Consider the following 17,935-nt stretch of genomic DNA (forward strand, 5'->3'; position numbering starts at 1 on the left):
TTGGGTTTCTAGGTCAATAGCCACTGATGTTAGCTTGATAATATACAGGACTCTGTAAGCCAAAAACAAAGGTGCTGCAGATAGACATAGTTATCAAATAATCATTAAAAATAATGAGCAGATAGTTATCAAATTATCACTAAAAATAATCAGAGAAGCTTTTGTATAAACATTTTTTCTAGATCAAATTCTTTCCTTACTTTTCCTTTCTGCTGATACAATAGAATGGGTTTTCTCTCAATCACCATAGTTCCGTTTTAATTTAATATTCACTAAATGTTGGATGTGATTTGCCTGTGTTACAGTGGGGCATGTAGGGTTTTAAACATGAAATAAAATCATACATGGAAACTGATCATCTGTGTCGTGTATCACACTGTGAAGACATCCAAGCAAAGCTGTTCTTAGTTTCTCCTTACGTTATAGAGTTCTCAGTTCTAGCAACAGTCTGTAATTTACAGATCTTTTTGTCTGTGTTCAAGCATGGTGGAAAAAATTCAGTGTAAAGCGCAAGAAACTTAATTTTCTCATTTTTAACCTTAAAGGTTTGTGTGTCATTAATATACTTTCAGAAAAATATTTATTTCTCAGGATGATAAAGCCTTAGAATTTAATGTTTTTTGCCTTTGGTAAGGTAAACTAGATTGTTCACACTTACTTCCCAGTTAAAGCATTATGAAATTAACTTAATACTGTTTGAAAATTCCATGAATAAAAATAATGATCACAGTTCAGTGAAGCAGCATGGTGCTTCTAATTGGGTTTTCTACATCAGTCTAAAAGATAATATCTCAATAATGGATTAAAACGTGTTGGTGCCTGGATTCAGCACGTGGCACTTTGTGCAGCATGTGAGCACTTTGTCGTTTCCTCTGTGTATTAAGCAGGTTTATGCAGTGACAAAGTGTAGCCAGGCTTTGTTTTGAACTCAGTGTACTAGTAGGTGGTGGCAAGTGGCTTTTAAAGGACAAACCAGCAGACACAAGTTAAGTGATGTTTTTAGGAGGGGGAGCATACTTATTCTGGTTTTGTTGTAATTAGCATGGATAAGAAAGATGATGATAATGCAGCAGCATTAGTATCTGCCCATACGTGTCAACTGAGTATGTTCCCAGTATCTCCGTAGAGCTTGAACTCTACCTGCTGGCAGGAGCCTCGCAATGTGTTACTGCATCTCTCCTGCTGCTGTGGCTTTTGCCAGGTGAATTACTGCTGTTACAGAAATGCCAGAGTGTTGCATTACACGTTTTTGGTGTATAGGCATGTCCCAGATTCGTTGCTAGCGTTAAATCCAAAGCAAAGTGACTTTAATATTTTCTGTTTACCCTTGTCATTTCTAGTATTTTAGCATGCATTATCTCATGCACTCTTAAAAAAAAAAAACTAGCAAAGCAAACAAAAGCCAAAACTAGGCTGTGTGTAGCCTTAGATTGTTATTTTTTTTAACGGGGCTGTGGAACTGATGTGTGCATGTTTTCCTGTCTGGAAAAGTAGATTCCATTGTCTGTCATGTGATCCATTACAGTTAGTCTGCAGGTGCTTTTGAAAGAACAGCAGGATCACTTAAACCTCCAGTAAAATACTTAATACCAAATCCATTGGCTTCTCTTCTGCTTCATTTTGTTGCTGCTTTTTTTCATGCTGATGATTAGCACTTGCTTTTTTTAACAGAATTTGCTGTGCGTTCATCTCAACCAGTCACAGTTCTGTAGGGTTTTAGACTGTCCACCTAGACCTCACTAAGTTGTTCTCAAGTTGGCTGAGTTCAGGTGCTAGAGTGTGACTGAATGATTAGATAATTGAAATCTGTAATGAGGGCAATTTGTTGTTAAATAAACCTAGCCCAGGAACTGCTAACAGCATGAAACTCAATCTCAATTCACGGGATCATTAGTTGCTGTATGTATGACTTGCTGCAGACCTTTGGTGACTAAGGATTGGACAACTCATTGGAAGACTTGTCAGAAAACGTGAATTGTCTAAAACTTGTGTATAGTCCTGAGGGCAAACAAAACCTGACGTGATACAGTGTTTATAGTGATTGTTAAAAGGTAAACTGCATATCTTTTATTGCACTTTCCTCCTTTCTTCTGATAAGTGATAAAAGTACAACTTTCTGTTGTATTTTACAAGCATTAGTGCTGGCACAAGTGAGGATTTGGAGAGTTGGACAGGAGAAAAGGGACAGGGTTGTCACACCAGGAATAATTCTAAGGCCAATCTAAGCAATAGTGAGTATTATATATTTTGTACAAGGGGGTGTTTTTCAGAAGTATAGGAGAGTTTGGTATATTTGCAGGACAGTTCGTATAATTCTATTTAGGTCCTAATAGTTCAGCCCTTATTGAAAGTTCCCATGTTTACATTTGGGCTGAAAAGATGGGTTTCTTAGGTACTTAAAATTCTAAACAAAAAGCACAAATCAGATCCTTCAAACTGTTTCTGAGAATTCAGCTAGAGGGGAAGAATATATCTTCTGTAGCAAAACCTATTTTGGTAATCAGGCAAACCTTTCTAATGCTGTTTGTAGTTTAGAAGGGATACCTAACTTTGGCTGGAGAAGACCTCCCAGATTTTCTGATATATGAGTGGACCATGATTTTCAGAAGCTTTGAATGGAACCGAGTGTGGGAGAAGTAGAAGGTGTCAAGGGAAACCTGGGGAACAGTGAACAAACAAAAGGTGAGGTTTGGTGAGGCACTGGGTGTGGAAAAGAGGAACAGGGAATCTGAAGTTTCATAGGTCTAGGTGCTGAACACCTGTGTGGTGAGGAGGAGATTGTGAGAGAAAGGAGGTGCAATCCTGGTGGTGGAGGAACTGGACTGTGGAGGAAGGGGATAAAGAAGTTAATGGAAAGAGACTGAGCCTGGGAAGTGGTGGTAGATGCCATGGAATGGGAAACTAGTGTACTGAGCTTGACTATGATTACTGGGGCAATTGGTGTTGGGTTACGTTGTGGTGACAAGACCATGGGACCCAGGAGCAGGATTCGTAGGGGGTGAGACTATAGAACAGCGATCCACACTTTCCCAAGAAGTTGGAAGGATGAGGAATTATTCTCTGGGTGAGCAGTAGCAGTTGTCATGCAGGTAGGTGATGAGTCAAGATACTCCTGCTAAGTCTAGCCTGGTTACAGTGCCCATCTGCCTCATGATGCAGAGTCCAGACCTTTTGCTTGTTACTTCAGAAACATACCACATAAAGCAATTAAACAGCAGTCTTTCCAGTTATTTCCAAGAATGTCCCTTACATTTGTGGTTATGACCATAATGTAACACACTGCTTTGAAGCTGCTTCCATGGCAGTTGATTCAGCTGGGGAAAGACATGTGGCAGGGCTCAGAGAAATTGTGGCTGCCTCATTCCTGGCAGTATTCAGGGCCAGGTTGGACAGGGCCTGGTCTAGTGGGAGATGTCTCTGCCTGTGGCAGAGGGGATGAACCTGCGTGGTCTTTAAGGTCCCTTCCAACCCAAACTATGATTCTACAATGGGAATGAGCATGGGAACAACACGTGACATAGTTTGCGTAACCTCTGTGTAAGGCTTTGGTTGTTATCCTGTAACAAAGGTTTGTGCCTTGACTTTTCTCCTAGACTGTCTGATTTAGCTTGCTCTGGAATGGGCAGCAGGATACAAACTCACAGCGTGTCTCACCAGGCAGAAAAAAAGGCAGTGTGACAGCATAGCCAGTGCAGGAGGCAGGGTCTTGGAATCATAGAATCTGTCCTCTTGGGACAGAGGTTTCTCCTCTGTGGTTATGGTGGGTGTCTTTCCAGGTGTGCTCTGTCTAGAGCAAAGCACTTAACTTAGATCCCCTGGGGAAAGTTTTGTTTTCCCCAGGATGTCTGTTGAAATCAGCCAGTGAATTGCAATTCTGATGGAGCTCTACAGAATTTGTAGACCGAGGCTGTGACACTTTTCCCTGAAGTGAAGCAAAGTGGAGAGCACATGCTGCTGCATACCTGGAGATTTTATCTTCATGTGATTGTGAGGCTTTATCATAATGTGATCAGAGACATTTCTAAAATACCTAAAATACTATTTAATTATTTATGTTAAGGTTGGCTCTCTTCTGAATGGATTAATGAACAGCTGGTGTACCCTCAGTAACAGGAAATAACCTGGATCCTGCTACAGATCCTGAATGTGAGTTGGCTCCTCCAGCAGTCCATTCCAGTATGGATGTGGTGTATAGCCCTCTGACTGTTGAGGGGTAAATAGTTCTGTGTATTTGTATATCACTACTTCTAAGCTGGTATGGACTCTCAGAGCAGAAATTAAAATACTTCCAATGGTATTGTTATTGTTACAGATTTTATCCACCTACAGGTAACTGAGAGAACACACAAACCTGTTTATGTTACTTGTAGAGCTGATCTGATGCTGGCATTATTTTTGACAAATGTACAGCTTGTTCCTCTGTGACTTGAGTTGTGTGATGACAGACACTTCTTTAGTGTACATTTTCTAACATTCTCATAGCATCCCATATCCTGTAAAGTAATCTCAGTTTAGGAGCTGAATGCTGCTAAGCAGTTCTTATTTTCTTTAGCCAGAAAAATCTTGTGAAAGCCCTTCTTGAGGCATTAGTTCTTGCCAGTTATGAAGAGTGTATGAGTCACAAGGGAGTTACTTAATGCTGTGTTTGTGATTACTTGTGAAATTTTAAACTTGCTTTACCTGTCTGCATGAAGCATTTCCCTTTTCTTCCTCTTTGCATGGCCATATTGCCTTATTAAAGAAAGGGCACTGTTTATGTACCTGGGTACTGCTTGTTAAATAAAATAGGTGGCCTCTGATGTCATTTTGCTATTTGACTGCATGGCAACATTTCAGTCTTAAGAAGCGTTTGAGTGAAAGCAGTGTTTTGCATTAAGCTTTTCAGTGTGTTGTAAAAATAGTCTGAGCAAGATATAGAACTTAGACATGTCTCAGACATTGTATAACTTTACTAAATAAATAACTTCTGACTCTGTCTTCTCATCTCCAAGTCATCTTTTTCAACTATCTCAGCAGTTTTATGAATGCCACTCATGGTTTCTGAAGTGCTTTGACACCGATAGTTTTTATTCTTTCCTTTTATGGTTCATTACTTTCCAAAATGGAACTATACTTCTTTAAAAGCATAATTTTTAAGGATTTTTTTTTCTTCAAAAGTGGTGTGCCTCATTTCTGCAAATAACATCAGTTTCTTCATGTAAGCCCATATCTTTTGGACTGAATATGATGATGAAGCACTGCTGTGTTTTTGCTCTTGCTTTTAGGCAGTGACAGTAGAGCAGGTTCTGGTATCTGGTAGTGATATTTTCGGTGTAACACCCAGATTTTTGGAGTGTATCTGCTTGTGGCAAAATGGGATGACTTAGGGACACCCACTGCATTTCAGATGTGGTCTTGCATAATGTGTGTTGCAGAAAAATTCCCTGTGTCCCTCATTCTGCCTCACAGCTTTGCAAAATAACATCTGTGCATGCAATCACCTGCTCTAATTTGCTTCTGCTGTTGTAATTTGTTCCAAGGCACAAAGTCACAGACTCGGTGCAAAACGGAAATAATGGAGCCTTCTGTGTGAATGACAGAGCTGTGAGTTTGGTCTTTCAGACTGTGCCTCTCTTTTAATATGTTCATGCTGGATTAAATGACACACTGTAATAAGGGGAATCTATTAAGGTTCCCTGCCATGTCTCTCTTTTCTTCACTTCTTTATGTTTTTTCCAAACCTCAGCTGTTTAATATTAATTTTTACTTAGTAGATATGTAGCTCAGGCTGATTATTTTAGGAGAGAGTTGTTATTTTCAAAAATTAAACTAGAAAAGACCCCCACATTATTTTGCCCGTTCGGGCATCTTCATCTCCCCAGCCCGCATTCCTGTGCTTGATGTATGATCTTGAAAGATGGCTGAGCTGGGTCAAGTCCAGAGGAAAGCCACGAAGATGCTCAGAGGGCTGGAGCATGACTCCTGTGAAGATAGGCTGAGCGAGCTGCGGTTTTTCAGCCTGAAGAAGAGAAGGCTCTGGGGAGACCTTATAGCAGCCTTCCAGTGCCTAAAGGGTGCCTACAAGAAAGCTGGAGAGGGACTTTTCACATGGGGACATAGGACAACGGGGAATGGCTTTAAACCAAAAGAGGGTAGACTTAAATTAGGTATTATGATAAAGCTCTTCACTATGAGGGTGGTGAGGTGCTGGCGCAGGTTGCCCAGAGCAGCTGTGGCTGCCCCATCCCTGGCAGTGTTCAAGCCCAGGTTGGACAGGCCTTGGAGCAACCTGGTCTAGTGCAAGGTGTCCCTGCCTGTGGCAGGGTGTTTGGAACTGGATGATCTTTAAGGTCCTTTCCAACCCAAACCATTCTATCATTCTGTGGTGGTGGTATGATGTCTGGGAGTTTGTGTTAAGGACATACCTTCTGCTTTCCATGTTTAAATTCTCCTTTAATTTAGTCTTTCCTTGGGGGGTAGAGGAAATGTCACAATTCTGCACATGTTCAGTGAAGGCTGTTTATTTTTGACACTCAGTTATTCTGAAGGTTTGAATTCATGTTGAGCAGAAAGATGGTTCAAGAAACTGCATTTTGGGAATACTGTGAAGAGTAGTTAGTTAGGTCTGAGTGAAAGTAAAATCTGGGGAGATTAAGCTGTACATGCAGTATCACAAAACAAAGCTGCCCAGAGAAGGTTGCACCCCTGTCATCATGTTCTGCCACCCCTCTTTTTTCACTCTTGTGTGATTGCTGAGCTCTTCCACAAGCCAGCTCAGCAGCAGAAGTCTGTTGGAGCAGCTAGTAAACTGAATCATCTCACAAGGGGGTCTGGGGAAAGCAAACCACTGGAATTGGGGGTGTGTGGTAATGGGAGGAGTAATATGACCTTACCCACATGGGGCATAGCTGTTAGTGAGCTCTTAAATCTGGCAGATGAGAACTGCATAGGTGAAGAAAAGCAATTTGAAGCAAGGAGCGTGCTGCAGAGAGCAGGACTGACTCACTAACAGGTTTGGAACAAAGGGTCAAGTCTGAGAGGGAGAAGTTGGCAGGAGAATCAGCCTGTTAGAAATGTTCCTTTTCAGAATGCTGAGAGGATCTGTGATTTTTTTCATTCTCACCATTTTTTGCTGTGAAAGCTAGAGGAAGGATGCAGTTTTGTGTGGAAATAGTACATTAGTTCTAAAGGCTCTGGTTCTGCTGATAGGTCTTGATAAATCAATTTGAATGCCATGGAATTTCTCCCTCACTTAAAGGACTAGGAAATCATATAGAAAAGCAATGCTTTGTTAAGCTGTAAAATAACAAATATGAAACCTAAGTGCAGTCTTATTTTGTTTGCATTTACAAATATGCACAATTATTTTTAGTCAGTGTCTCTGCTTTAGCCAAAGTAAAGAATGAACCATATTAAAAGAACTCATGAATATTTTGTTTCTCATCATAATTCTGTGTGTTACTGTGCCCTATTCATATTCTAATCTGAGTAATTTCCATAAGCCTCTGTGAGTGATCACCTGTAGTGAGATTCTTTCTTTCATACAGTTTTCACTGTGTTCTGCATACAGAGAACTGAAGGATGAGAGGTTGGTTCTAAAAAAGCCCAATCAACCAAAGAAACAAATACAACCCTCCCCAAAACCCACTTAGCTGGGCACATCTATGATTGTTAACATGACAAAACACAAGTACATATTATGCTTTTCTGTATTCTACCAATCCATAAATAAGAAGCCAGGAGTTGAGTAATACTGCTAAGAGTGTTGTGGAACGTATGGGCTAAGGCTGCCTTCATCCCAGGAGCTTGGCTTAGTTCCAGAGGCAAAGCATGTGCACCCTTATTTTCCATGGTGGGGTTTATGTGCCTTGGCAATGGCATTGTTCTTTCCCTCTGTGCATTTGCCTGTCTTGCCCACTGTAGACGTGGACTGATTTGTAGGTGTGGTACATCCTATTCACTTCATTAAGTGTAGTATTTGTAATTTCATCCCATGGGTAACAGTTAAAAGTTTAGTCTGTCTGTTCAGCAGCTTTGGGTGGGGTGGTTTGAGTTCTGCTCTTTTGGGGTTGGTGGATGAAATGCAAAGAGGTGCTCTGCAGGAATTTTACAGATCATTCTGATACTCAGTTGAATGCAACAGTATTGCCAGTCTGTGTCATTGGTAATATTGAAAATGCTTGTGTTATTGAAAGTTTTATCCTGTTTTGATATCTGTGAGTCTGAAGCTTTAGATACCTGGACATTTCTCCTAAAATACCTTGTTTGAGCACACCATTTACTCGTTTAAACACAGTATTGAATTAGCAGTGGAGTATTTGATAACAATTAAAAATGTAACAAAATCCAACAAGCATGACAAGTAAAAAATACAAAGAAACTGGCTGTGCCTTGTATTAATGCTTGTACTCTTTTAAAAAGGCTTTCTGCTTTTGTATAAGAAGTTATAGTGTGTCTGTATGATGTATCAGGAGTTTCTGCTTAGCCAGGAACTGTGTCATTTATATCTCTGAATGAGATTTTGTGAAGTACTGGGTGCCCATGACTGTTTGCCTCACTTAGCAAAGGGTTGACTGCTTTCTTCTTGACTGTAGTCTGTACATCAGCATTAAATAGCAGGTGTACCAGAGGTGACTGCAGAGTACAATGGCTAGTGCAGAAACCACAGGTATTATATCTAGATACACTTGTCACAACTAAAAAACTCATAGGTTTACTAAGGCTTACATGCATAATCTTACACCATGTTTTAATTCTGAGTATTGTGATTTGATTTTTTGAGAAGGAAGGTTTGAGGCCATGACTACACAGCCACCATGATCACTTTAGGTCTGAAGTGCAGGGCACCTTTCCCAAAGTGTCCACAGTCTTCCCTGTGACACTCGTATGGCTGCATAGGGAGCCAGGCTGTGGAACTGATGTATCTTTAAAATAACAAAAAATCTTTTTTCCTCCTGTTTGTCTTCCAGTAGCTCAGTTTCTTCTCAGCAGTAACACAGTAGCACAGGTGGAAGTTAGCGTGTAACTGTGACTTGACCTGTCAGCCAATTATAGCAGTGGATGTGGGAAATAGATTTTTCTTTCTCTGGAGTTAGCTCTATTTCTGTTTTCCTTTCATCCCATGGAAGAATGGTTCATATCTGAGGGTGACCCTTTAAACACAAAGGGTCAAGTTCAGCAGAGTGGACTCCAGAGGTATGATGTCCCATGCAGCATATCTGTTCTGGGGAACTTCTGGAATTATCTGTGCTAGGAAGAGTTTTTTTGCTTATGAGTTTCATTGCTGAGAATTTATGTATTGGCTTTCTTCAGCAGTTTTCATATTAGCTTTTATTTGGTCATAACTCTCAAGCAGGCAACATATCAGCACCTGGGTGCAGATGACCTGATAACCCCTCTTTGAATGTGAAATTCTTATAGGCCAGAAAAAACAATCATGCTTTTTCTACCTTCTTTAATTTACATTAGCATAACTAGAAGATGGATTTGCTTTAACTCCCCCCCCCCCCCCTTTATTGCAACAGGCTAGGCAAGTTCTTATTTGCATCTGTAAAATATGTTTGGGAAAGATGAAAATGATCTTTGCCTGAAGTGCAGTGCTCACAAACAGTCTGAGCTTCCAGACAAATGTATTTTGTATCAAATGTTTAAAGTTAGCTGTTTTATAGTAAATATTAACCAATCAGTACACAAGCTGCCTATGAATTTTGTAAGAATTATTTCAAATGTTAAAATATTCTCCTACTTAATATATAATGTTTTACATATTATAAAGTATAAATGAATAAAATAGCAGCTCACATTATGTTAATGTGGCTTAGGTGTTAATGGACAGATTCAGCAAACCCTGAGCTTAGGACTTGATATTATATTACTGTGTCTTGACAGAAGTTGGAACATTCATTGCAGGAGGCATTGCTGTTTGTGTTTTCATGATAGAGCTCTAAAGTAGGTGGTCTGAAACCCATTGCTGAAAATTGTGTGGGGTTTCTTTTTGTTTTCCCTTCCGCAGGTGTGATGGACAGGTAGCAGAAGATCTCACTTGGATATCAGGGAATCAGAATGACTGAGTGCTTCCTGCCTCCCACTAGCAGCCCCAGTGAACACCGTCGGGTAGAGCACAGTGGAGGTCTTGCTCGTACTCCCAGCTCTGAAGAAATCAGTCCTACAAAATTCCCTGGATTGTACCGCACTGGTGAGCCTTCACCACCTCATGACAGCTTGCATGAGCCTCCAGATATAGTATCTGATGATGAAAAAGAGTATGGGAAGAAGAAAGGAAAATTTAAGAAGAAAGAAAAAAGAAGTGAGTAGGAAACTGCTCTTATTTCATGCTTATAATTTCTTTTTCTCTCTTTCTCAAAATTGCTTAGTATTTCCAGTGCTTTTTTTTAGACGTGTTTAGGTGTGAAGGAAGCTAACTTGTACAAACAGGCTTTGTGCAATACCTGTTTCTCTTCCAAAGAAGCCTACACCTTAACCAAAAACCAGATTTGTTTTTTGCTGCACAAGTACAGGTGCCAAGCATGTGCCCAGAATTACTAATAAACTTGTTTATCCAGAACCTTTAGCAATGCATTGGTAAACGCCTGGCATGTGCTTCTTCTAATCTCATTATCTGTTCACATTCTAAGTGGAAGTTTACAAGTGTATTTCTAAATAGATGGTTTTTGAAATTGCAGCTGAGGGGCTAAGATAAAACCAAGTTTGACCTGAATTTTGTACTTTTTAAATTTAGAAGAGCCAGTTTCAACAACTTTAACTGTTTTCCCTTATGTCTCACGTATTCAGTTTGCTGTTGTTACCACCTCAAATTGTCTTGTGCACACCGCATCATTGTTTGAGAAGCAGTAAGGTCTGTGTCCTTTTTTTTCCTCTAGCTTCTCATTTTAATCTGATCATGCAGTTTCCACCAGCAGTGCTAAAGTGGTGTTGCAGAGTTCAAAAATGTGCAAGCCAACATTGAGATCTGAATTTACTAGAACCAACAGAGTAAAGGTTAGAGGAAAGTAAAGCTTTGACTGTAGAATCCATTCTTTGTCAGTGTATCCCTGTCCAGAATGGAAGATTTCATTTAGAAAGTGTACCCCTCCAGCAAAACAACACAAGGGAAATCTTAACTTCTGCACCTTTGGATTTGTGCAGAAAATTTTGCAAACACGAAATAGTTTCTATTCTGTAAGAGTTCCTCTACATGTTCTGAGAGAACAAAGCACTTGGAAATACTAATTTGGTAGTGAGCACTCTCAGTAGCAGAAAGATCCTTCCTGTCCAAGTCTCTGAAACCTAAATATCACAGCCCACATGCTGGGGCTTTTTTTAACTGACATTTGTTTTAGCAAAACTTCAAAATAATGTTCCTCTTCTACCATGCTTCTGTCTCTGATGCCTGGAAGTTCTGGCTGCCAGTGTACCTCGCTACTGCTTACACGTGAAGTTTGGAAGATCAAAACCAATGAGACAGCACACACTATTCTGTTAGAATGAATCTGGTGACTGTCTGTAATATGCATGCACATATTTAAATAATTACTCTTTAAGAATTGCTGCCACTGCACTGCTTTTAATCAAACTAGTTTCCTGGAATGCAGGAATTGTTTCTACCACAGTTAGGAGGACTGTTGTTACTCTATCTAAAGACTGTGTGCCTAAATACTGCTGTAACTCAAAAACATATTATCCTCAAGTTAAACCAAATAGTATAAATTCCTGCAGGTTTAAAGTGATTTCTCAGGATTTTCCTCTAACAACATTAACCTAATACAGATTATTGGAATGGTGATGAAAATTCAGTATTATTGAATAGGTCTAAATTCAGGCTGTTAGTAGTTGAGTTTTTTTTACTCTTTGCAAATCAGTTTTCTGTTCTAACCCCGCATTAGACACCTCTAAATTTGGAATTGCTAGAGGTCAGCATTATATATAGTGTGGGTTTCTTTGTGGCTGTCTCTTGGTGACAGTGTAACTGCAGGCTAAAGAGGAAAAACGCTTCTTCAGCAAATACATGCAGGTCTGTGCACATTAGCACTGTAGCTGTTTTTTTCCACAAGACATCACAACGCATTTTATAGCTGATGTAAAGAAATTTTTGTTACTTAAGCTTTAAAGGTAGGAAAAATCCTCAAACACAAAAAGGCAATATGGAGGAAGAATCAAATTATCTCCTGCAATCTGTAATGTAAAAAACATTACGCATTTCTTAGCCCTAATGTAAGTGTGTCATATAGTTGCCAGTCAGGTGTAAGAGTAAGTTACATATAAAGCTTTCAGTACATCTTGTACAGTCCAAAAATAGGCATTATTGTAAATATACCTTGAACAGACATTTTACTTACATAAATGACAGGTGTTCTTTACAGTTGCTTAACATGGTTGATTTTTTTAAGAGTCCCCCTTCCAGCTTTGCCTTTTGTTATTCCTTCCACACTTCCGATTCTTTGGTTTCTTCCACCTTTTCGATTTTTGGGATATTTTGATAATACTCTAAATATAAACTTCAGAAATGTTTTGGAGATAATAGAAAATGGAATGCTGGTTTTGATGTGGAATGTCAGCTCCTGGAAAAGTGTTTCAGCCACTGATCTCTATTCTCCACTCCTCTGACAGACTGAGTGTTGGTTAGCTAGAGAGCGAGTTAGATTAGGGGATGTATTAGGGATTAGAATGCATTTTATTTTCAGCGGGATAGTTTCATCTCAGATGTGTTCCCTGACTCAAAGGGAGCTTTCCATGCAAGACTTGTACTGTGGCAGCAGGAGAGCAAAAATAGACCTTTCTTCAGCAGTAATGGTTTCTATGAGACACTGACCAGCATAGTTGATTTTTAAGATTGAATGTTTAAGCACCTGTCAGTAGTTGTGTGTTGATAAAGTCATAACATTAGAGTTCCTTGCGAAAGGAAAAAGGTTCTAAGACATTCTTAAGAAAAAAGCTATTCTACCCATTAGACTCTCTGTAGATAAAGAGTCTGTATGTAGTAGATCTTACTCTGCTTATTTGTTTTGCTTCTGAGGTGCCGTTGGACAGCATGGGTTCAATATGCAGCTGGATTTTTTGTGTAGAATCATTTTCATTTTCTTTACAGAATTCTTGGTGGAAATGGAGAATTGGTTGAACTGTAAACAAAACTGTTTTGTGAAAGGACAGTAATATCATTGTCATGAACTCTTTGATGTTTTCAGGGAATCAACGCATCAACAAATGCGTTGGGCAGGGGTGTTCTTTTGGGAGGTAGATGAGGGCTGAAATATTCTTATTGTTAACTTGAGGACCTGCTCCAAACAGTCTTCAGTCCAGATTGGGTGTTAACCCTTATCTCCTTCCTCTGAGTTGCTGAGTTGAGGTTCTAGTGATCTGTGACTGTCAGGTACCAGATATCAGCCTATTCTCTCTTCTGTCATCTTAAGGGATTTTTCTCCAAAATAGTTTCTTCTCAGGAACTTGGACATCCAGCAACCATGCAAAAGCTCTAATAGCATTCCCAGGTCTTTCACATAGAGGAGTGGCATGTGAAGTTGTCTCTGTTCTTATGATACTTCACTTCCATGCAGAGTGCTAATGGAGATACTTCATGTGTATGGGGAGAGGTCTGTTACAAATGTAAGGAGGCCATTGTCATCCTACGAAACAACCACGTCGCTGCTATTGCAAACAGAATGTTATTTTTACTGATCTGGTGTGTGGGGAAGCTCTGAATACAGTTCCCAGATCTACAGAATAGGAAGTCACTACAGTTTCCTACCCGTGATAAACATTAGAGGCTCTTCATATCAAGGTTTATCTTTTTGTTGCCACATTCTGTTCTACTGACAAAGTACGATGTGTATCTATACACCAGTGTGTATTTAGCAAAGTACCATTTGCAAACAGTTTAAAAGTTTGCTTTTCAGTGCCAGTGATTATTTTGAATCAAAATTAGGTAAGGCAAATTTCATATTTCAGCTTCATTTACTCTCATTGCATAGCACTGAGCAGTAGTTGGAATGCATAATTTTGGGGGAGTGCTGTGCTCACATTAGTGAGTTGAATGTAAAACCAAACTGATCTAATTGAAAGTTGGATACTAAGTGCTGGTAGTGTCTGTAAGTTTGAAGTTTCTGTTATTAACAACAATACATCTTGTGGGTGAGGAGAGGAAATAAAAGCCATCTACCCAAGCTGATTATGCATCCATGTATGTCTTACCGTTTTCTTTAGAAATGTTATATGCTGATGGCAGTCCCTGTGACGAATTGAAGTTAGATAACTAATGCTAGCATTGCACTTTGGTCCCTGTAGTCATATTTGACCAACTGATTCTTCCATATATAAAAGTGATCCATGTGTCCTTTCAGTGAATTAATTACTGATGCATGCAAATTTCCCCAGGGAGCCAAAATGAGGTGTAGAGGTATAAATAGCTTAAAAACTCACCAGAGCCCTGATGCACAAAATGTATCTTGTGGTAGGTTTGATAAGGGGCAGTTCTATATAATGCAGCCCTTTGTGTTAACAGTAAATACTACATAGCACGAAATTATAGCTTCATCGTAAGAGTGCAGGAGAAGCATTCCGGAGTACACAGACTGATAGAAACAGTGGCCTCACTGCGTGACAAAGCTTTTAAGCCTGTAAGTTAATTTTTTCCAGAGTAACACTGGAATATTTTAGTATTACTGTTTTTAAAAGAGGTTTTCATTATTTTCAGTAAGATAAGGGCTGTACTTGGAGCATCCTATTTAAAATAACTGCAGTGAAGGTATGCTTGTGGAAGGTCTAACAAAGTCTGAGCAAGGAATTGGCAGATAGTTCACTTGTTATGCTGGTAAAATTGGAGTATTTATTAGTACTGGTCTCACACAGGTCAAGGAAAATGTCATTAACATGCACTAGAGTGAAGGGAAAATGCAGAAGTACTGGAAGTTTTGAGGAAACAGTGAGCAGAAATACCAGTTTACTAACAGCAGGTAATACTTCTTTCCAATGTTAGAATTACCTGGTTTGTCTACTGCTTTTGGTAATTCCTCCTGTATAAATGTAAGTTGTTTATATTTCAATATATTGTATCACTGGTGGAAGGGATACATTAACTTTATTAGCAGAAGTATGGTAAAGAAAACTGGGCTACTCTGAGAGACATACAAACCCGCTCTTGGTATGAGTGGGAGATTGAGATTCTCTGTGAACCTAAGGAGTATGTATCCCTAAGCATTACTGAGACTGTTTTGTATTTAACTTGCTCCTTCCTGTCTTCTCATGAAGTCAAGAAATACCAGTTTCAGTAATGTGCAGTTGCTGGTGTTATGTTACCACGGATCTAGGAAAGCACCCAAGGTCTGTGTTGCAACATGGAGTGTTGAGACACTAAGGCAGGTGTTGTGTTGGGGACACTGACTTCCAAGTTTGGGTCCCCTGTGCTGACCCAGGTGACATGCTGGGGGGTGACCCTATGCTGTTTGACTGTGATCAGGAAAGGTTGAGGGCAGGTTGTTCTGGGCAATGTCTGGTGGGGATCTGGCTTTCTGTTTGGAATTTAACATCTGTGAACCCAATCTTGAAGCTTGGTGCCAGCCCCATCTCATTCTGACAAAACACAGTGGTGATGTGTGCTCTTCCTTTGTCCCATAGCTGGTGCATCAGCAGTTCCTTCTTGTATCAGAGTGAGATGTGAATCCTTCCTTTGTGCACTGCAAGTTTCCTTAGCCATTTCTGGGTTTAGTTTATAGAGTGGATGATGATGGTATAGCTGGTAAACTGGGAGGATGAGACCTGGCTGCTGGTTGTGTCCAGATAACATCTGCATTTTGTAATAAAAATTCACTGTGACAGGAACAGTGCTACCTATAGTCTTTCTCTGTGTTGTATGAAGGTGTGCGTTTGGTAGCCCTAGGGAAGAGTCCAGACCGAGCTGCTCCGGCAGTTGTAATTATTTTATGGCATGCTTTAATACATTTCTTGTATTTATTTGACTGTTAAAAGCTGCCTGCTACAGAGCAGCCAGGGAGGCTTCAAAATACAGACAGCTCCTTGGACGTGCTGAATTAATGCTGAGCAACTCTGCAGCTTGGTATAATTTAGAATTGGAAGAACAAAAGACTGAATGTTTCCTGGTTCTTTTGCATAAGATCTTTTACCTGTAAGAATTACAGCCTATAATCTCTTGTGTGATGCGTTCTCTCATAATCTAAGGGGGTAATTTTCCACCACCCAAAACTATGCAGGAAGAGCACTTGGCTGTCAGTGTGCTTCCTCACTTGGGCAGAGCTGCTGCCTGTGGGTAGTGGAAGAGCCTCAAAGGATCTGTATAATGGGGGCTTCACACTGAAGCAAGAGCTGGCTGCCCTCTGCCTTGGGGGACCTGGCTGGTGCAAAGGGCCTGTAAACTGTTGTCTTTGTTGACCGGGTTTCTGGCTTTTCTTACATGTGTGTGTAAAATCAGTTAATTGACTTGGAAGTTGCCTTGGTTTGTGTGTTGTTGGTTTGGTTATGGGTTGGTTTTTTGTTGGTGGGGTTTGGTTTTTGTAGTCCATGTTTGAAGATTTGCTTGTTGTTGCCTGGAGGACAGGCAGGGCTTGCTGCAGAGGCGTAGCTAGTAAAAGCCCTGGTGCACGTTTTAGACGGCACTTGGTGTTCTGCTGCTCAAACGGTGTACTCCACCCATTGACTTGTTTGAAGTTCTTTTTAAGGCAGATACCTTCACGGTCAGGTATTGTGCTAATGTTACTGGAATTGTTTTATTTGTCAAGTGGAAAAGTAAGTGTGCTTGGGCCTTTTTCTCTTTTTTGTATTTTATTTGAGGCTGAAACTGTTAACTTCATACTTAACAGTCATAATGTTCTGGGGAGGGATTGGGGAGTTAAGTGGCTGAAGTTTAGTTTCTTCTTAATGGAAGCTTGTTAGGCTTATGTGTATGCAGTAGATGATCCTTAACAGCAACTCTTACGCTGTTGATTACAGGAACATAGAGAAGTTGCCAGACAGTTGTTTTTATTTTGCATTTCCTTGACTATTAGAGGGGAAACCAGCCCGTAACATGGACATTGCCATTATGAGTAAGTATATAAAGTATTAATTGTTTAGATTGGTCAGGAGCTGTGGATTATCTTTGATGTGATTATGCAACCTTGATTTAGTCCTTGTCCACTTAATTGTGTAAAGGCTAAAGAAAACCTTCCACAGAGTCAAGCCGGTGCTATTTTCTTCACTCATGTTTCTTTTCATTTCTCCTTATGTACTACTGCCTGTTCTCTCCCTCTTACAATATGCTATCTAAACAGACTTACAGCTTTCCTCTTGCCTTCTCCTTCTTTGCCCAATAGCGGAAGGTTATGCTGCATTTCAAGAGGACAGTTCTGGTGATGAAGCTGAAAGCCCTTCAAAGTTGAAGAGGTCCAAGGGAATACATGTCTTCAAGAAACCCAGCTTTTCCAAAAAAAAGGAAAAGGATTTTAAAATAAAAGAGAAACCCAAAGATGAAAAACACAAGGAAGACAAACATAAGGAAGACAAACATAAAGAGAAGAAGTCAAAAGACTTAACTGCAGCAGATGTTGTAAAACAGTGGAAAGAGAAGAAGAAAAAGAAAAAGCCAATTCAGGAGACAGAGATACCTCAAGTGGATGTTCCAAGTCATAGACCCGTGTTTGGCATTCCTTTGTCTGATGCAGTAGACAGGACCATGATGTATGACGGTGTCCGCCTGCCAGCAGTTTTCCGTGAATGTATAGATTACGTAGAGAAGTATGGCATGAAATGCGAAGGCATCTACAGAGTTTCAGGTACTCTGGGCACACTGACATGCAGGTTCCTAAGGTCTTTACTTGCTATTTTCTTACTATTTTAACATTTCCACCACCTAGGGACTGTTAATAGCTGCATTAATTTTAATTATCCAAAAGGTTATCAGGCAGTTAAAGTTGAGTAACTCGTAAGTCCGGAGTACCAGAAAAATTGCTGAAGTGGCGGTACTGCTTACTGG

The 17,935-nt window shown here is 40.0% G+C and overlaps 1 protein-coding gene across 2 annotated transcripts in view; it reads left to right on the forward strand.

The window, feature by feature from the left end:
- RALBP1 (ralA binding protein 1) overlaps positions 1-17,935 on the forward strand; it is a 34,517-nt gene that overhangs the window by 8,142 nt on the left and 8,440 nt on the right. The window contains exons 2-3 of one of the 2 annotated variants that reach the window (XM_061448800.1): positions 9,992-10,285; positions 17,277-17,735. In XM_061448800.1, coding sequence (XP_061304784.1) covers positions 10,042-10,285; positions 17,277-17,735 — 703 coding nt within the window. In that variant the 5' untranslated portion in view covers positions 9,992-10,041. Of the gene's footprint in view, positions 1-9,991; positions 10,286-16,914; positions 17,010-17,276; positions 17,736-17,935 lie in introns of those variants that run through there. The other variant, XM_061448801.1, reaches the window with a different exon arrangement.

The sequence above is a fragment of the Pezoporus flaviventris genome, unplaced genomic scaffold, assembly GCF_033815535.1.
Source record: "Pezoporus flaviventris isolate CSIRO_AGI_PZ_B2104156 unplaced genomic scaffold, CSIRO_AGI_Pfla_v1 ptg000007l, whole genome shotgun sequence".
NCBI lineage: Eukaryota > Metazoa > Chordata > Aves > Psittaciformes > Psittacidae > Pezoporus > Pezoporus flaviventris.